At 46.7% G+C, this 16,036-nt stretch overlaps 1 protein-coding gene across 2 annotated transcripts in view; it reads right to left on the bottom strand.

The window, feature by feature from the left end:
* VAV2 (vav guanine nucleotide exchange factor 2) overlaps window positions 1–16,036 on the bottom strand; it is a 155,244-nt gene that overhangs the window by 34,957 nt on the left and 104,251 nt on the right. The window contains exons 3-7 of one of the 2 annotated variants that reach the window (XM_080989781.1): window positions 15,836–15,894; window positions 6,953–7,021; window positions 3,068–3,170; window positions 1,689–1,703; window positions 514–612 (exon numbers count right to left, since the gene is read on the bottom strand). In XM_080989781.1, the coding sequence (XP_080845907.1) occupies window positions 514–612; window positions 1,689–1,703; window positions 3,068–3,170; window positions 6,953–7,021; window positions 15,836–15,894 (345 nt within the window). The remainder of the gene's footprint in view (window positions 1–513; window positions 613–1,688; window positions 1,704–3,067; window positions 3,171–6,952; window positions 7,022–15,835; window positions 15,895–16,036) is intronic. The other variant, XM_080989782.1, reaches the window with a different exon arrangement.

Below are 16,036 nucleotides of genomic sequence, written 5' to 3' on the forward strand. Positions count from 1 at the left end.
GGCCATCAAACGGAGGTAAGGGAAAGGGTCCTTATCAGAACGGTTATGGAGCTCCTGCCCATCAGGAAGAGTAATGAGTCTGTTAAAAGCTGTCACTGGACTGGGCACGAGAGGGGGCTGGATGTTGCAAGAGGGAGAGGAAAAAAACTTTTTGGCAGCAAGGACAGAAAAACAAAAACTCTCCACCTCCTTTCACGATGCCTTCAGCTCCAGGGGGCATTTTCCATGAAAGGAGGGTGGCCTGGCTGTTTTAAAGTCTCCCTTCCTTCCTTTCCTTGTTTGTTTGCAGCATTTATCTCCCACCTTTTCCTCCAGTGAGCTTAAGGGTGTGCATAGGTAGATTAGGCCGGAAGAAGGAGCGGGGGGGGGGGGGGGAGAGGGAGAAAGAGAGACTGGCCCACGAAGTCATACCCACACCTATTGTCAGAATTTTGATTGTAAGATCCCCGTCGTAGAGCCCAAGCGTCAAATGCACTGACATATGTAATGTAGCAATTTGTACTTGACATTCACCTTTTCTATGTCTTCGAGAGTCTTGTAGTATTTGGCCTCAGTTTCCTGGATCTCTAGCAAACAGCAATTCCTTTTGTCATCTTCCGTCATGCCCATTTTCTAGAGGGAAAAACATAAACACTGGCATGTTAGCATGTCTAAGCTGCTCGTTTTGATCTGAACTCAACAGAATGGAACTTAGGGATACCTTCAGGTAGACAAGGGAAGCTGTTTCATGCAGAGCCAGACCACTGCCTATGCTATCAGGCAGCAGCAATCCAGGGTTTTAGGTGTGGGGGGGGGGGGAGGCAATTCCAGCCCTGCCTGGAGATGCCATTGGGGACTGCACTGGGGCCACCTGCATGCAAAGCAGATGCTCTACCACTGAGCTATAGTCCTTTCACTGAAAATACAGTAAGGTTCAAATAGGAATGAAGGAATCTGCCTTATCAGACCACAGTATAAGGCCATCATCAGTAGCTTTGTCTAGCTAGATACACATGAGGCAGGACGTTCCCAGAAGCAGCTCCTGGATCAGGACTCACCAACCTTCTTAGGCCCATGGGAACATTTGGATTTTGGAGGGACTGCTCTGGGCGCTATTTCCTCTAGTCACTTCTACCCCACCCCACCCTCCAAAACCAGTCCTTCTCTTGCACACACTCCACTTTCCCAAGGGATCTGGGTAAAAGTTGGACCCAGTAGAATTAAACTCAGCCGTGAGCATATAGGGTTACTTGAGGAAATGGGAAAGAGGGTCACTCTGCCAACTTCCTCCTTCAACTTTATGTGCTCTTTAAGGGAGAAAATGATAGCTACCCTCATCACTTTGTGGCTAAGAGGGCAGTTGCAGGGTGCACTGGGGCTTTTACTGCAGCCCCTTCTTGTCCTACCACATTCTAAGTGTATGAACGAATGTTGTTTTGTTTTGTTTTGTTTTGTTTTGTTTTAATACTGTCTTATGCTAACCAATGAACTGTTTTACTTTTTGAGGTGTAAATTGCTTTGTAACCTATTGGTGGCAAAAACAAAAACAAAAAAATCAGTTCATAAATAAATAGCCAGATCTATGCATGTTCCAAATGAGGCACAAAAGGCACCTGAGATGTCCATTTTGAAGCATGCAAACCTGGGCTTGGGACCATGGCACATGCAATGGATAAAAACTCTTTTCACTTATAGCCGGGAACACTTACCTGCATATATCTGATCTGAAGCATGGAAGGGGCACACAGGGAAAATCAAGAAGGGTTAGGACGTTTTGCATCACAAATCACCCATTTCATTTGGAATTCTAAAAATGTTTTTGCTGCACATTGTGGGGATAAGTTACAAAGGCCTGCAAAGGCCGCTAATATGTCTTAGGTATACTCATAATAACAAAAGAAGAACTTGCTGGATCATGCCATAGGGGTTGCATCTAGCCCAGCTTCCTGTCCTCACAATGGCTAACCAGATGCCCATTATGGGAAGCCCACAAGCAGAATCTGAGCACAAGAGCACTCTTCCCTTCATGCAGTTTCTAGCAACTGGTATTCAGTACGTCCAACTGAAGGCAGAGCAGAGCCATTATGGCTAGTAGCCATACAAAAGCCCTCTTCTCCTCCTCCATGAATTTGTCTGATTCACGGTTTAACTATGCTCTGTGCGAATAAGGACTTTATCTGTCCTGAATCTTCCAACACGCAGCTTCATTGGATGTCCACCTGTTCTAGTGTTATGAGAGGAGAGGAAAACTTTTCTCTGTCTACTCTCTCCATCCACAATCTATAAACTGAAAAGTCCCAAAATCCTCACTTTTGAAAGCAGCAGACTTTGCATGACTTTTAACACACTGCTCAAAAAAGGGGGGAAGGTGCCCCCCAGGGAGCGGAATATCAGGGCAATGTCTGTCAACACTTGCCAGAATCTAAAAATACTCTCAGGAGAAGACGTGCAGCTGGCTAATTGAGCCACCCATCCATCCCAACTTTCTCAGCCTCAAGAGAGAAGATGTGACAGCTAGCCAGGGCAGGTTGTCATCTGCTTACTATTTTTATGCCTCCCTTACACATTTATCTCTCTCTCTCTCTCTCTCTCTCCCCCTTGCAGAAGGCACTCCCCATACTCCAGATGACCTCCCAAAATGTTTTGTTTCCCCATCTAAAAAGCAGCAGAAGTGAAGGTTTAGTGTGCGAGATGACCCCAAAGAGAGGGAGGAAGAAGGTGCATTTCAAACAAGAACAAAAAAACTATTGGGTGTGGGTATGCCATTGATGATGGGAATAAGAGACACACACACCCCCATTACAAGTGGCACATAAGAATCATTCTGCATTGGTAAGAAAACAGTATTTTAGTGTGGAAGCATCCACACTTTCACTGATCCACACTATCACTATCACTGAGCTATGGCCCTTCCCCCAAATCATTCAAGTGGCTACCCACCGCCATCACAATTCTATTCAGATTGCCCCCCTCCTGATATTCAGTTCTAAAAACAGTAGCTAAGGGGACCACCCCAAAAAGTTATGAGGCTGAGGCCTTTCTTTCCATTGTCATTTGAGCATGCTCAGGCCTTCAATGATGCCCTCACCATGGGCTGCTGGACTTCCACTTTGATAATATCTTCATAGATGTCATCCCCTTCATCTTCACATGGGACGCAATCATAGATGTCTTCCCCCAGATCGTGCTCACTGGAACAAAACCAACAAGGGTCGTTTAGTGCATCAAAAGAAACAGAGGAGGCCACGCTCATGGTTAAGTGTAAAAAGTCACACAGAAAATGTTAAATAAATAAAAGGTGGTTACGTGAACTGCAGCATGACGACAGCCATACATTTTTATGTATATAGGGGGAAAACCAAATGGTTAAACATATACCGTATTTGCCCGAATATAAGCTGTACCTGAATATAAGCCGCACTTTTAAAATTCGGGGGGGGGGGGGAGAATACCCAAATATAAGCTGCTCCCTTAAAATTCCATGGGCACTCACACCCATTCCATTTTACCATATGTCTGTTTCAGCAGCGATACCTTAAAAAAGCCCATTTTTGTAAAGTCGTGAATTTAAGCTGCACTTAAACTGTTCACCGTCGGAATATGGGGGGAAAAGGTGCGGCTTATATTCGGGCCAATACGGTAAACGAATCTTGTAGATGGGCAACCTTCTGGATGCAGCATGCCAAGGGTGGGCAGGGCCAGAGGCAAACATGGACAGAGAGCAACAAATGTGCCTCTTGGTTTTGTATGGTAGGCTACATTCTAGCCGTGTCCAAGCCAGAGCTTTCTACACATGCACACACAACACAGCAACATCTCTCAGATGCTGAGATGGGCACAGGGGGCCCTCTTCATAGGTCCTCCACCCTCAGAGGCTGGGGGCAGGGTGGACCAGGGGGAGAGGGCCTTCTCTGTGGTGGCCCCTAAGTTGAAGACCTCCCTTCCCACAGAGGTGTCTATGTATGGCCAATGCATGCCTCTTTCCCTTGGTCTTTGGCACCTGAGGTGTGTTTGTTTTAGGATGCACCTTATTTTGTTATTTTAAGCAGTTTTAAGCTGTTTTTAATGTTGAGTTTTTAACCAGCCCTGGGATCTTAGGGTGAAGGACAAATAATAAATTGTAACAACAACAACAACAACAACAACAACAACAACAACAACAACATGCTGCCTCTTTATTCTCCATACAGGCAAGCAAGAGGCATCATCATAGTTCAAGGCTGAACATCTGCACATGGTTTTGTACTGGAAGACAACACTTTATGCTTGGTAATTATTATTATTTTTAAATCAATAAAGTTTGTAATCAATCATTCATTCAATAAAGGTGGCAGAAGTCCTTGAGGAGGGAACAGAGTAGGACTCATGGGGGATGTGGTCTGGGAAGGGGGACAGCCTACGAACACTCCCAAGGGCCAGACAGAGAATTCTAGAGAGCTGCATTCATTCTCTTGGCTTATGTTTTCCCCAACTCTGCTATATATCCAGAATTCATAGAAGGGGGCTTTTGAAGAGCATTTTTAGGGAAATCAAATTTGCTTAGTCTCCAGATTCTGTCTCCTAGCCGTCATTCCTGCACTGCAGGGACTTGAAGTAGGGTCCCTTTGGGTCCCTTCCAACTCTGCACTTCTATGATTCCTGTCCAGCAGTTGCCAAACCCCAATGTGGGGACCCACACCTTCCGGCAACTTCCGCAGCAGGCACTCAGCAACTTCTGATAGCAAAGGTTGGCTTTGAAAGCAAAGGTTGGCTTTGAACTCGGGATGTGAGCTTTGGCCTCCTGCTGAGTTTAAAGAGGGCACTGGCAGAAATTGCCTTTCTCTCCCTCCTCCTCCATCGCCACCAGCTCTCTTTGCAGTGAAAAATGGCACTTTGCCTTGCAAGCTGAGGCTCTGCGAGAGCTGTTTAAAAACAAAAACAGCTAGAAAGCGTTGGCTGGAGAGAAGACTCTCTGTCACACCCATTCCCTAGCTGCTTGTTAGGGGAATGATGGTCTCCTAATTGCCCAGATTATCTAGGGAATATGAGGGTCATATCACTGCCCAGCCATGATGAAGCTTATATTTACTCCAACCATTGGGGTCCCCTGGATGTACCCTTATCTCAATCCCATCTCTGGCTCAGAGGAATGCAGAAATAAAGGAAGCTGCTTTATATTGTATCAGATCATTGGTCCATATAGCTCAGTACTGCCTGCACTGACTGGCAGTGGCTCCCTAGGATTCTGGATAGGGGATCTCCACATGAATATGCTGTTGAGGATTGAAGCTGGACTCTTCTGCATGCAAAGCAGATGCTCTGCTCCTGAGCTTTGTGGCCTTAAAAATGATTCTAGTACACGTGGTTCTAAATAAAGGGCTGAATTGAATAGAACATAGGAAGTTGCCTTGTACTGAGTCAGACCATTGGTTCACCTAGCTGCATTGACTGGCAGCAGATTTCAGACAGGGAATCCTTTCCTAGCCCCACCCGGAGATGCCATTTGGGGATTGAACTTGGGACCATCTGCATGCAAAGCAAGTGCATTACCACTAAGCTAAGCTATCACCCTTCCCCATTCACGGAAGACACAAGTGGGGAAGGGTGGAGAGATAGATCACCCGGGCAGTCATTCTCCATGACTGTCCAGGACAGAGGGCATGGCTTTTCCCAAATCGTGAGGGCCAGACAGAGGTCTGGAGGGCTACACTTGCAGCAAACCAGGGGCAGGGAACCTTCTGCATTCCTGATCTTGTGCAACTACAACTCCCATCAGCCTCAGCAAGCAATGCCAGGGATGATGGTAGGAGTTGTGGTTCAGCAACATGTGGAGGGATGCAGGTTCTTCACACCTGCAGCAAACCAATCCACTCCAGTAAGATCAACGAGTCTGCCGTTAAATAATTTCAGTTGCTGGTTTGACAGTGGCAGATCTGAGCAGCATGTGAAGCCAGCCTTTGCTAATAGCTTAAGAACCTCCTGTGTGTGTGTGTTTACGGACTTCCTGGATGCTGCTGCCTCTGTTTGGTCACTTGCAGCATCCCCCTCTTTTTGCAAAGGACAGCAACCGGGATGGGCTGTCAACTCTGGTTATATAGCAACCCAGCAATGATCGTTTTAGCATTTTGCCGCACCACACAGCAGAGCCCGTGGGTGAAACAGCGCATCTCAACTTGTCACTTGGGTTATTGTAGGGGACACAGCATTGGCAGGGGTGGGGTGGGGGGGATACCACACACACACACACACACACACACACACGACCTAACCTAACACAGTTTGGCTTGGAATGCTGGGAACTTCATATAAGTTACGGCAGTCAGCCCTGGAAAACTATTTCATACCCTCAGCTCTGGAACTGATCTGCAGGAGCGCAAATCAGCTAGCACTGCTGAGAACCATCTTCATCAAGCTCCTCCTTCAGCCATCATCCACAGCAGTTATTCCATCAGGCTGCGTGGCAGGGAGAAAGAGGGGACCGGGGTGGGTGGGGACAGGGCTTCTCTCTTGCCGAAACACCAGTAACTTTCGGCTTCTCCTCTCCTTGAAATCTGCAATTCCAGCTATCTATTACAAGAACTCAGGAATGAAGGAAGAACCAGAGTCATTGTGATCTGGGGTCCTGGAGGAGGGGGCAGGTTAGAGACCTGCTACTATTTTTGAAGCTGGGTCCCAGTCTCCAGCATCTTAGAGCTGCCCAAGCAGAGTGAAAGGAGTTGAATCAGCCACTGAGGATCGGGTCCTTGGGTTACTCTGGAGAAGGTGCATGGGAAGAAGACAAATGCTCATGGGGGTGTGAAGCAGGGCTAGGAAGAGATGTGGTGTGGGGAGAAGAGTGTGTGGCTTGGGGGAATCCAAGGAAAAGAGAGGGGGGAGTGAAGGGCCATATTTAGACCCATGGGCCCGAGGTTCCCCACTCCTATGCCCAAATAAAAAATGAAATCAGGAACAAATAAAATCCCATGGCAGAATCCGTTATTTGGTAGATACTTACTCAGCCAGTTCTTCCAGGCTCCTATAGACATCATCATCATTTTCTGTGGTCTCCTCTGAAGGGAATGGCCTGGAAAGAAAAGAGTGGGTGGGTGGGGAGATACAGAGAAAGTGTTAAGTCTACTAAGAATAAGAGTTGGGAAGACCTGGAAATATGAGAACATCTGCTTTACGTTCTTTTTAAAAACAGGATAAGGCAAGTAAGGAATGCAAATATGATCAATGCTGCTTCTGTGATATGCAGGTTAGAGTGGTCTGGAGAATGAACTTTTGGTTCCTACTCAGAGCCTCTGTATTTATGGAGACTAAAGCCATCAATGGTAAGGGGCCTTGTGGAGAGCCAGTGTGGTGTGGTAGTTAGAGTGCTAGAATAGAACATGGGTAATCAGGGTTCAAATCCCTAATTAATCATGAAGCTCACTGGGTTGCCTTGGGGCTAGTCACTGCCTCTCAGCCTATCCTAGCTCACATGGTTGTTATGGGGATTACAGTAAACGAAAATGGGGAGAGCCATGTGCACCACCTTGAGCTAATTGGAGAAAAAGGTGAGATAGCAATGCAATTAATAATAAAATAAGTAATAAATAATAATAATACCAGCTGATGGGAATCATAAATGGGGAGAGCTGCTGTTGCACTTAGATCCTCATTGTGGGCTTCTCAATGGGGCATCTGGTTAACCATTGTGAGGGACAGGATACTAAACTAGATGGGCCTTTTGGCACGTCTTATGTTCTGAATGACATCAAATTCATGTCATTACATGGAAGAATAAAATGTCAACTGTGCTAGATATACAGGAAGAGATCAGAATTTTAAGACCCTCCATGACTCATTTTCCTGAACAAATAATGCAGTTCCTCATTGCCTGACGTTTCTGATGAATGCTGAACCACTTTCAAGGATTTTTGGGGTTAATAGTGTAAGAGGAGGTGGCGCTGTGGGTAAAACCTCAGTGCCTAGGGCTTGCCGATCGCATGGTCGGCGGTTCGAATCCCCGCGGCGGGGTGAGCTCCCGTCTTTCAGTCCCAGCTCCTGCCCACCTAGCAGTTCGAAAGCACCCTTAAGTGCAAGTAGATAAATAGGTACCGCTTACCTAGCGGGAAGGTAAATGGCGTTTCCGTGTGCTGCGCTGGTGCTGGCTCGCCAGAGCAGCTTTGTCATGCTGGCCACGTGACCCGGAAGTGTCTTCGGACAGCGCTGGCCCCCGGCCTCTTAAGTGAGATGGGCGCACAACCCTAGAGTCAGACACGACTGGCCTGTACGGGCAGGGGTACCTTTACCTTTACCTTTAGTGTAAGAGGAGACCTGCTGGATCAGGGCAATGGTTCATACAGTCCAGCATCCTGGTCTTACAGTGGCCAACCAGATGCCTATAACCAGTGAAGAACTCGGACCACCCCTCGTGGGTGAAGCCCAGGACCCAACAGTTTGTGAAACCACCTCCCCCATCAAAACAAATGACCCAGGCAGTTGCAAACTGCTTTGGTATCATCAGCATTCTTTTCTTCTTATTTTTTAAAAGCACTTTGTTATCAGGGGGTAGCGCTCTCTCTCTCTCTCTCTCTCTCTCTCTCTCTCTCTCTCTCATACAACGTGTTTAGCTTCAGAGGAGTACATGTCCACCACCATAGAGAGGTGATGCCCCACACAAGGGGAGTTCATTTGTTCTTGGTTCCCAAGGCAAGGCAAGAATCAGCACGATTGAGAGATACCAAGGTATGAGTTCAGGACCATGGATAATGCTCCTGCAGAGGAGGCCAAACATCAACGTTGTTTTAGCAAAGCCTTGCAGCAACTGACTGATTCTCAAAGCAGGGATAAACAGTCATTGGCTGAAGGATCCATCCACCAAAGCTCCTCTTCCTCCTCAGTTAAAGGATTGATGCTGCCTTCTTCATCCATTGGCTCATCTGAAATAATGGGATTTTTAGTAGTGGGATCTCCACTCCGGACTCTATTGATCCCGAGGAGTCTGTGGATCAGAGACGGGTGGTAGAGCTGTCTCCTTGGGGCTCAGGGAATAGCAGCAAGCTGTAGTGCCTTCTGGGCATGGATCCATCTCTTCCTCAGAGCTGTAGGTGCTTGAGGACTTACTGCTGAGGATTAATTTTCCAGGGGCCATGACAGAAGAAGATGAGTGCTTCTGGCGAAAACAAGGGGCCAACCCTTAAGTCAACTTGATTTCCTAAGCTTGCCTGTTCAGTTGGCTATTCAGGTGGAGCAGAGGGTTAATCAGATTCGTTTCCTAGAACGCCAAAGGGCACTCCTTCAAAAGCAGAGCCAGGCTGGAGACAGAGAGGCAATGATGAGGAATTACTTACTGCAAGGTGGAATAGAAATCTCAGGGCCCGTCAGTCACCCTCTCGGCCTGAAGAACTTGACAACTTCCTTTTAATTATTGAAGAGCTGGTTCTTGATGCCATGTCCCAGTTGGTCAAGTCAGTGCACATCTGCATGGCAGAGCTGTACACTAAATCCCGCCTCATGCATAAATATTCGGTTGTCAAAGCAACCAGGCATGTGGCAGCTGCCCCCAAAGGCCCTACAGGTCTTTAAAGACTCCCCAGCAAACCATTTCAGAGTTTTTCTTCAGTTGATGTGCCCCAGAGATACGTCTGCCATCCATGTAGGATATCCTTCTTGGAGAAGGGGAACGCCACTACTCAGTCATTATTGTTACACAAAAGTTTGAGTGGGGGCATATGGGGTAAGACTACCTTATCGATATGTGTCTCTTACTTCCAAAATGCTTTCCTTTGTGGAATCTGTTTTATTAGGATGTCTGCAAAATTGTACTACACCTTCTGTTTATTTTATCCCAGCTGCAATAACATGCCCCACACAACTGTCATTCTCTGTTTCTTTATAGTTTATAAGTTGTTGTTTTTTAAAACTCAGCAAACACATCTTTTTATTACTATAGTAATTATTATTATTATTACTACTATTATTATTATTATTATTTTATTTATACTCCGCCCTTCCCAGTTTAAAAACCAGGCTCAGGGCGGCTAACAGCAAATATAAAACATTGATTAAAATGCGACTTAAAGACAGCATAAAACAGCATAAAATACAACATAAAATACAGCATCAATATTAATAAAATTCAGGGTTTGTTTGGGGGGGGCAGTCAGTAGACATCAAATGATAACCAGGGCTAACTGGCCAAGTTGGTCCTGTTAGGACCAGCAAGGAGATCAGGGAAGAATTTAAATGTGGGGTCCCAGAAAGGGTTTCTTCATAGAAGAGGAAAGGGAAATGGGGAATAGAGGATCAGGCTAATTCAAACTGAAGGCCAGGTGGAATAGCTCTGTCTTACAGGCCCTGCGGAAGGAGATCAAGTCCTGCAGGGCCCCAGTCTCATGGGACAGAGCATTCCACCAGGTCGGAGCCATCACTGAAAAAGCCCTGGCCGTGATGGAAGATAGTCTGGCTTCCTTAGAGTCCAGGACTCTTTTATTATTCATGGACCTTAGGGTACTCTGCAGGACATACCAGGAGCGGCAATCCCGTAAGTATGAGGGTCCTAGGTCTCTTTTAAAAGATGAAAAGGCCTGGAGGCTTTGCAGGTAGACAAAGGAGCCCATCTAGCCCAACATCCTACTCTCACCATGGACAAGCAGATGCCTCAATGGAAGTTCCAGTAGCAGGACATGAGCACAACACCATATGCAGAAACAGAAAGACTCAATTTCCATCAACTGGTATTCACAGTGGAGGTAGACCCTGCCTACCAAATCAGGCCCTCTGTTCTCACATTGGCCAACCAGGTGCCTCAATGGCGAGCCCACAAGCAGAAAGTGATAGCAACAGCGGTCTCCTCACTTGTGACTCCCAGCAAGTGGTTTTTCAGAAGCATTACTGCCTTCAACACTGGAGTTAGCATACAGAACCTAAGGAGAACCTATCTGGATCAGGCTAGAGGCCAGCATCCTGTTGTCATGATGACCAGCCGTGTGCTCATTAAGGGAACCCCAAAAGAAGGAACTGAACACAATAGCACTCTCCCCTCCTGTTCTTTCTGATGACAGGAACCCAGAAGCACCCTGCCTCCATTGTTGCTAATTAAAGGGTCAAATGACCTAGGGATGGCCTTCTGCATACTCTGCAAATGGGAACTACAGTAAATTCCAGCTCCCACAAACGGTGTGATGTGCCCTGAATCTATTGTATCCATTTCATTGTGGAGTGGAACAGACCATATTTCATAGAACTGTGTTGACATTCTGGAGAAGACTAATCCCGCCATGGCACAAGTAATAGAGTCCCCATACCATTTGTTTCCTCCTCCTCCTCCTCCTCCTCCTCCTCCTCCTCCTCCTCGGACCTTGCCTGCACTGCAGGGATGTTTTGTTAATTAGAGAATGAGAGAAGAGAGATTGGCGGCTCAAAAGGTATTACACACCAGTACTTGTTCCCAATTAGCCGAGCAAGCACCTCCGTGTAATTACAAGTGCTGGGTCATCATCCATAATTTTTCTGTCCCCTTTTCTTTGCCTGCAATGAGCATTAATCATGCCACACAAAAAGCAGGCTTACTTGTAAGTGGTATTCTGACCCCACTTCACCCAGGTGATCTCTAGTTCATAATTCTCCCTTTCCTGCAGCCTAAGTTTCATCATACATGATTAAAAATCTCCAAGAGGTGCTATTCTGGATTCAGAAGCATGAACTTTAAACCCGTGCTTCCCACCTCCATCCCCAAGTAGGAACATAGGAAGCTGCCTCATCCTGAGCTAGACCATTGGTCTATCTAGCCCAGCATTGTCTACACAGACTGGCAGCAGCTCTCCAGACAGGGGTCTTTTCCCAACCCTGCCAGAAGATGCTGGGGATTGAACCTGGGAGGGTTTTGCTGATTATGCTACCACCAAATATGGTCCATTGGCAAGGCTCTTTTGTCCTAGGCTGGGGGATATTCTCTTCTCCAAGCTGTGACTTACCGTACTTTTCGCTCTGTAGGACACACTGGACCATAGGACACACCTTGTTTTAGAGGGGGAGAACAAGGGGAGAAAAATTCCCCCTCTTGCTCTCGAGGCTTTAGCGAAAGCAACGCGAAGCCTCCAGAGCGCGGAGAGAGCGCTCCCTCTGCGCTTCGGAGGCTTCGCATTGCTATCGCTGAAGCCAAGGAGCCTGCATTCACTCCATAGGACACACACACATTTCCCCTTAATTTTTGGAGGGGAAAAGGTGCATCCTATAGAGCAAAAAATACAGCATTTCTTTGCCCAGCATTCTGGAGAATTTACCCCCACCCCTTGAATGTGTTTTATTCTGCTGATAGGCTGCTGTTTGTTCTATATTTCATTATTTTCACATTTATATCCCACCTTTCCTTCAACAAGCTCAAGGAGCTCTATACAGTTTTCCAACTTCTCCGCCTGTTATCCTAACAACAGCCCTGTGAGGTAGCTTAGCTAAGAGACAGTGATTGGCCCAAGGTCACACCCAGTGAGTTTCACAGCTGAGCAGAGATTTGAATCCTGGCCTCTCCCAGACCGTAGTCAGACCCTCTAACTTAGTGGTTCTCAAACTTTTCAGGACACCACCCCCTTGGTCCCATAAATTCATCACCAGTGCCCCCTACCTTACCCTTTGAAAAGCCTTATTCAGAATAGTGGTTTGCATGACCTACCAAGGAAGATAATAGCACAATAAAATTCAAAACAGTGACAATTAATTGCACTTTTATTCTAAATCCCATTTAGTTTAACTAAGTCAACAAAATGAATGAACATGATTCAGTGATACCACCTTTTCAAAGTTTAATAGTCATTATCTCTAGCATCTCCTTGCCTCTTGGTGCCCCTTCAAGTAATCCCACCACCCTCCGGTGGATGGTACCACCCACTTAGGGAAGCAATGCTCTAACCACTACACCACACTGCCCCCACTATGTTGACATTTTAGAGCACATATTTCCCTGACACACTTTACTGAAAGGCTACTAAATATTCCAAGCTGAATTTTGCAGAGCTGGAGAGGAAGACACGTGTGACATTGTGCATGACTACAGCTGCAGCGTATTATGTCTAATCATAGCAGCACAAGAACAGTGGTTCATTAGAAACGGGCCTTTGTCGCATTGTGCCGTTCACAGCTTGAGCTCTGGAGAATAAAACCCCCTCTTCCCCACTGAGATATATAGGCAGCCGCTACCTGCACAACTCTGAACAGCAATTCTATCCTCTGAGGTTTAAGTAATTGCATTTACAAAATAATAAATTTTAAAACAGAGCAATACAGAAAATTGAGGATGTTGTGCATCCTAGCTCAAATCTCGCTGTTATGGTCTAGTTCTGTGCTGAAATCTCCTTTCTGGTTCCGTGAAAGTGTTCTTCCACCGAGAAAGAAGCTTCCAGGTTTTTTCCTGCCTTGTTCTCAGGGGCACATAAGGAGTTTTTAAGAATATCAGAAGAGCCCTGCTGGACCAGGCCTATGGCCCATCTATTCCAGCATCCTGTGCTCACAGGATGCCCGTGGGATCTAGACGGTTTTAAAAGAGGATTAGACAAATTCATGAAGGGCAAGGCAGCAATGCTTCTGAATACCAGTTGCTGGAAACCACAGGAGGGGAGAGGACTCTTGTGCTGAAATCCTGCTTGCAGGTTTCCTAAAGGCATTGGGTTGGTGCATGACGAATTTGAGCTCTTAATACAGGATGGCAAATATGACCTAGTAGGCATTACTGAGACCTGGTGGGATGAGACACATGACTAGAATGTAGAAATGGAGGGGTTTAACCTGTTCAGAATAGTCCAAAAAGGAAGGGAGGAAGAGGAGCATTATATGTAAAGGATGTGTACACTTGTAAAGAGATCCATGACCTGGACCTGAGAGTATTTGGGTAAAAATTGTAGGAGAGGGGGAGAAACCCCCCCAATAATCTTACTGTGGGTGTCTGCTATATATACCTAAGCCAGTCTGAGGACTTGGGTAATGCCATCCTACAGCAGATTCCCAAACATCCAAAAAGGAGACTTCAACTACCCAGATATCTGTTGGAACTCAAACCAATTCCTCCAAAGCTCTGCTAACAATTTCAGAAGGTGGAAGAAGCAATAAGGCCATAATCTATATTGGACCTGGTCCTCAGTAACAGGGAGGAACTGACTGACGAAGGGGAAGTACTGAGAACCTTGGGAGGAAGTGATCAGTTCCTCCTGGGTTTCATGGTACTGAGGCAAGCTAAGTGTAGTCGAACATGCACACTGGACTTTAAGAAGGCTGGTTTCAAAAAGCTGAATGAACTATTGGGTGAGATCCCATGATCAGAAATACTGAGAGAGAAGGGAGTCCAAAATGGATGGGGGTTTCTTAAAGGTGACTTGTGCCCTGTGCCGCTTCCTTGAGCTGACTCCAAGCATTGCATATTTATTTCAGCAATGATAGCCAGCCTTTGAAGATCCAAGTTTAGAATAAATGGAGGCCACACTTGGGTTTGTGCAGGGCAGGCAGGCAGGCAATGCGAGGGAGGGTGAGGAGAAGAGGAGGAGGGTGGGTGGGTTTTCGTCCAACCCTTCTGGCAGCTGATCCAACAAGGCAGCGGGAGTGTTTGTTCCTGGGATGAAAGGCAATGTTTGCAAAGACCAGATCTTTGTTGCATGGGATTGCAAAAGAAACTTTCCACTCCCCAAAATTGGCTGTCCAGGGATCAAGTGTGAAAAGAGTTTTTAAATGTCTGGAGGTTGCATTTGTTGGCCAAGGAAAGAGGAACTGGGATTACTCATCCATGAGAATGATGTGAGGGGGTGCAAAAATCTGGGGGTTCCAGTACCTGCTGGAGGAAGAATATAATATAAGCCCTGCTGGATCAAGCCCATCTGGTCCAGTATCCTGTTCTCACAGTGGCCAAGCAGATGCCCCAATGCGAAGAAGCCCAGAAGCAGGACCTGGGTGTAATAGCAATTCTCCCCACCAACTGGTATTCCGAGAGCATGGGAAATTCTGGGACTTTGACCCACACACACACAAAAAGGTAAAGGGTAAAGGACCCCTGGATGGTTAAGTCCAGTCAAAGGTGACTATGGGGTTGCAGCGCTCATTTCGCTTTCAGGAAGAGGGAGCTGGTGTTTGTGCATGGACAGCTTTCTGGGTCATGTGGCCAACATGACTAAATCGCTTCTGGTGCAACGGAACACCGTGATAGAAGCCAGAATGCACGGAAATGCTGTTTACCTTCCCACCACAGTGGTACCTATTTATCTACTTGCCCTGGTGTGCTTTTGAACTGCTAGGTTGGCAACAGCTGGAACTGAGCAATGGGAGCTCACCCAGTTGTGGGGATTCAAACCACCGACCTTCTGATTGGCAAGCCCAAGAGGCTCAGTAGTTTAGACCACAGCACCACCCACGTCCCACCTACACCAAAATCACCAATCTGCTTCACAACACCAAAGCAACCCCTCCCCCATCTTCACAGGTAAAGGTAAAGGGAACCCTGACCATTAGGTCCAGTCGTGACTGACTCTGGGGTTGCACTGCTCATCTCGCTTTATTGGCCAAGGGAGCCAGCGTACAGCTTCCAGGTCATGTGGCCAGCATGACTAAGCCGCTTCTGGCGAACCAGAGCAGCACACGGAAATGCCGTTTACCTTCCCACCGGAGTGGTACCTATTTATCTACTTGCACTTTGATGTGCTTTCGAACTGCTAGGTTGGCAGGAGCAGGGACCGAGCAATGGGAGCTCACCCTGTTGCAGGGATTCGAACCGCCAATCTTCCAATCGGCAAGCCCAAGGCTCAATGGTTTAGACCACAGCGGCACCCGTGTCTTCACAGAGCAGTAAGCAATTAAATTTAAGAAAACCTGTTCTGCAGATTTAAGAAAACAATTTTGAAAATGCTGCAACCTCAAGCAAAATGGAACCCCTTACCTAATTCCTTTGTTTTGAGCGATGCTGTGATGAGATAGTCTGGAGACTGCCGATATCACCTAATGAAAGAGAGACAAGGATGGGTGTTAGAGACAGATGCAGTTCTAGAGTCAGGTAACAAGGCTGTTATCGTCATGCAAGAAAGTCTCAGGTGGGAGTCGCTTTTAAGGATCTGTTTCCCCACCTGTTAGAAAAGAATGT

Source organism: Podarcis pityusensis (genome assembly GCF_964106645.2).
Source record: "Podarcis pityusensis genome assembly, chromosome: Z".
NCBI classification, from domain to species: domain Eukaryota; kingdom Metazoa; phylum Chordata; class Lepidosauria; order Squamata; family Lacertidae; genus Podarcis; species Podarcis pityusensis.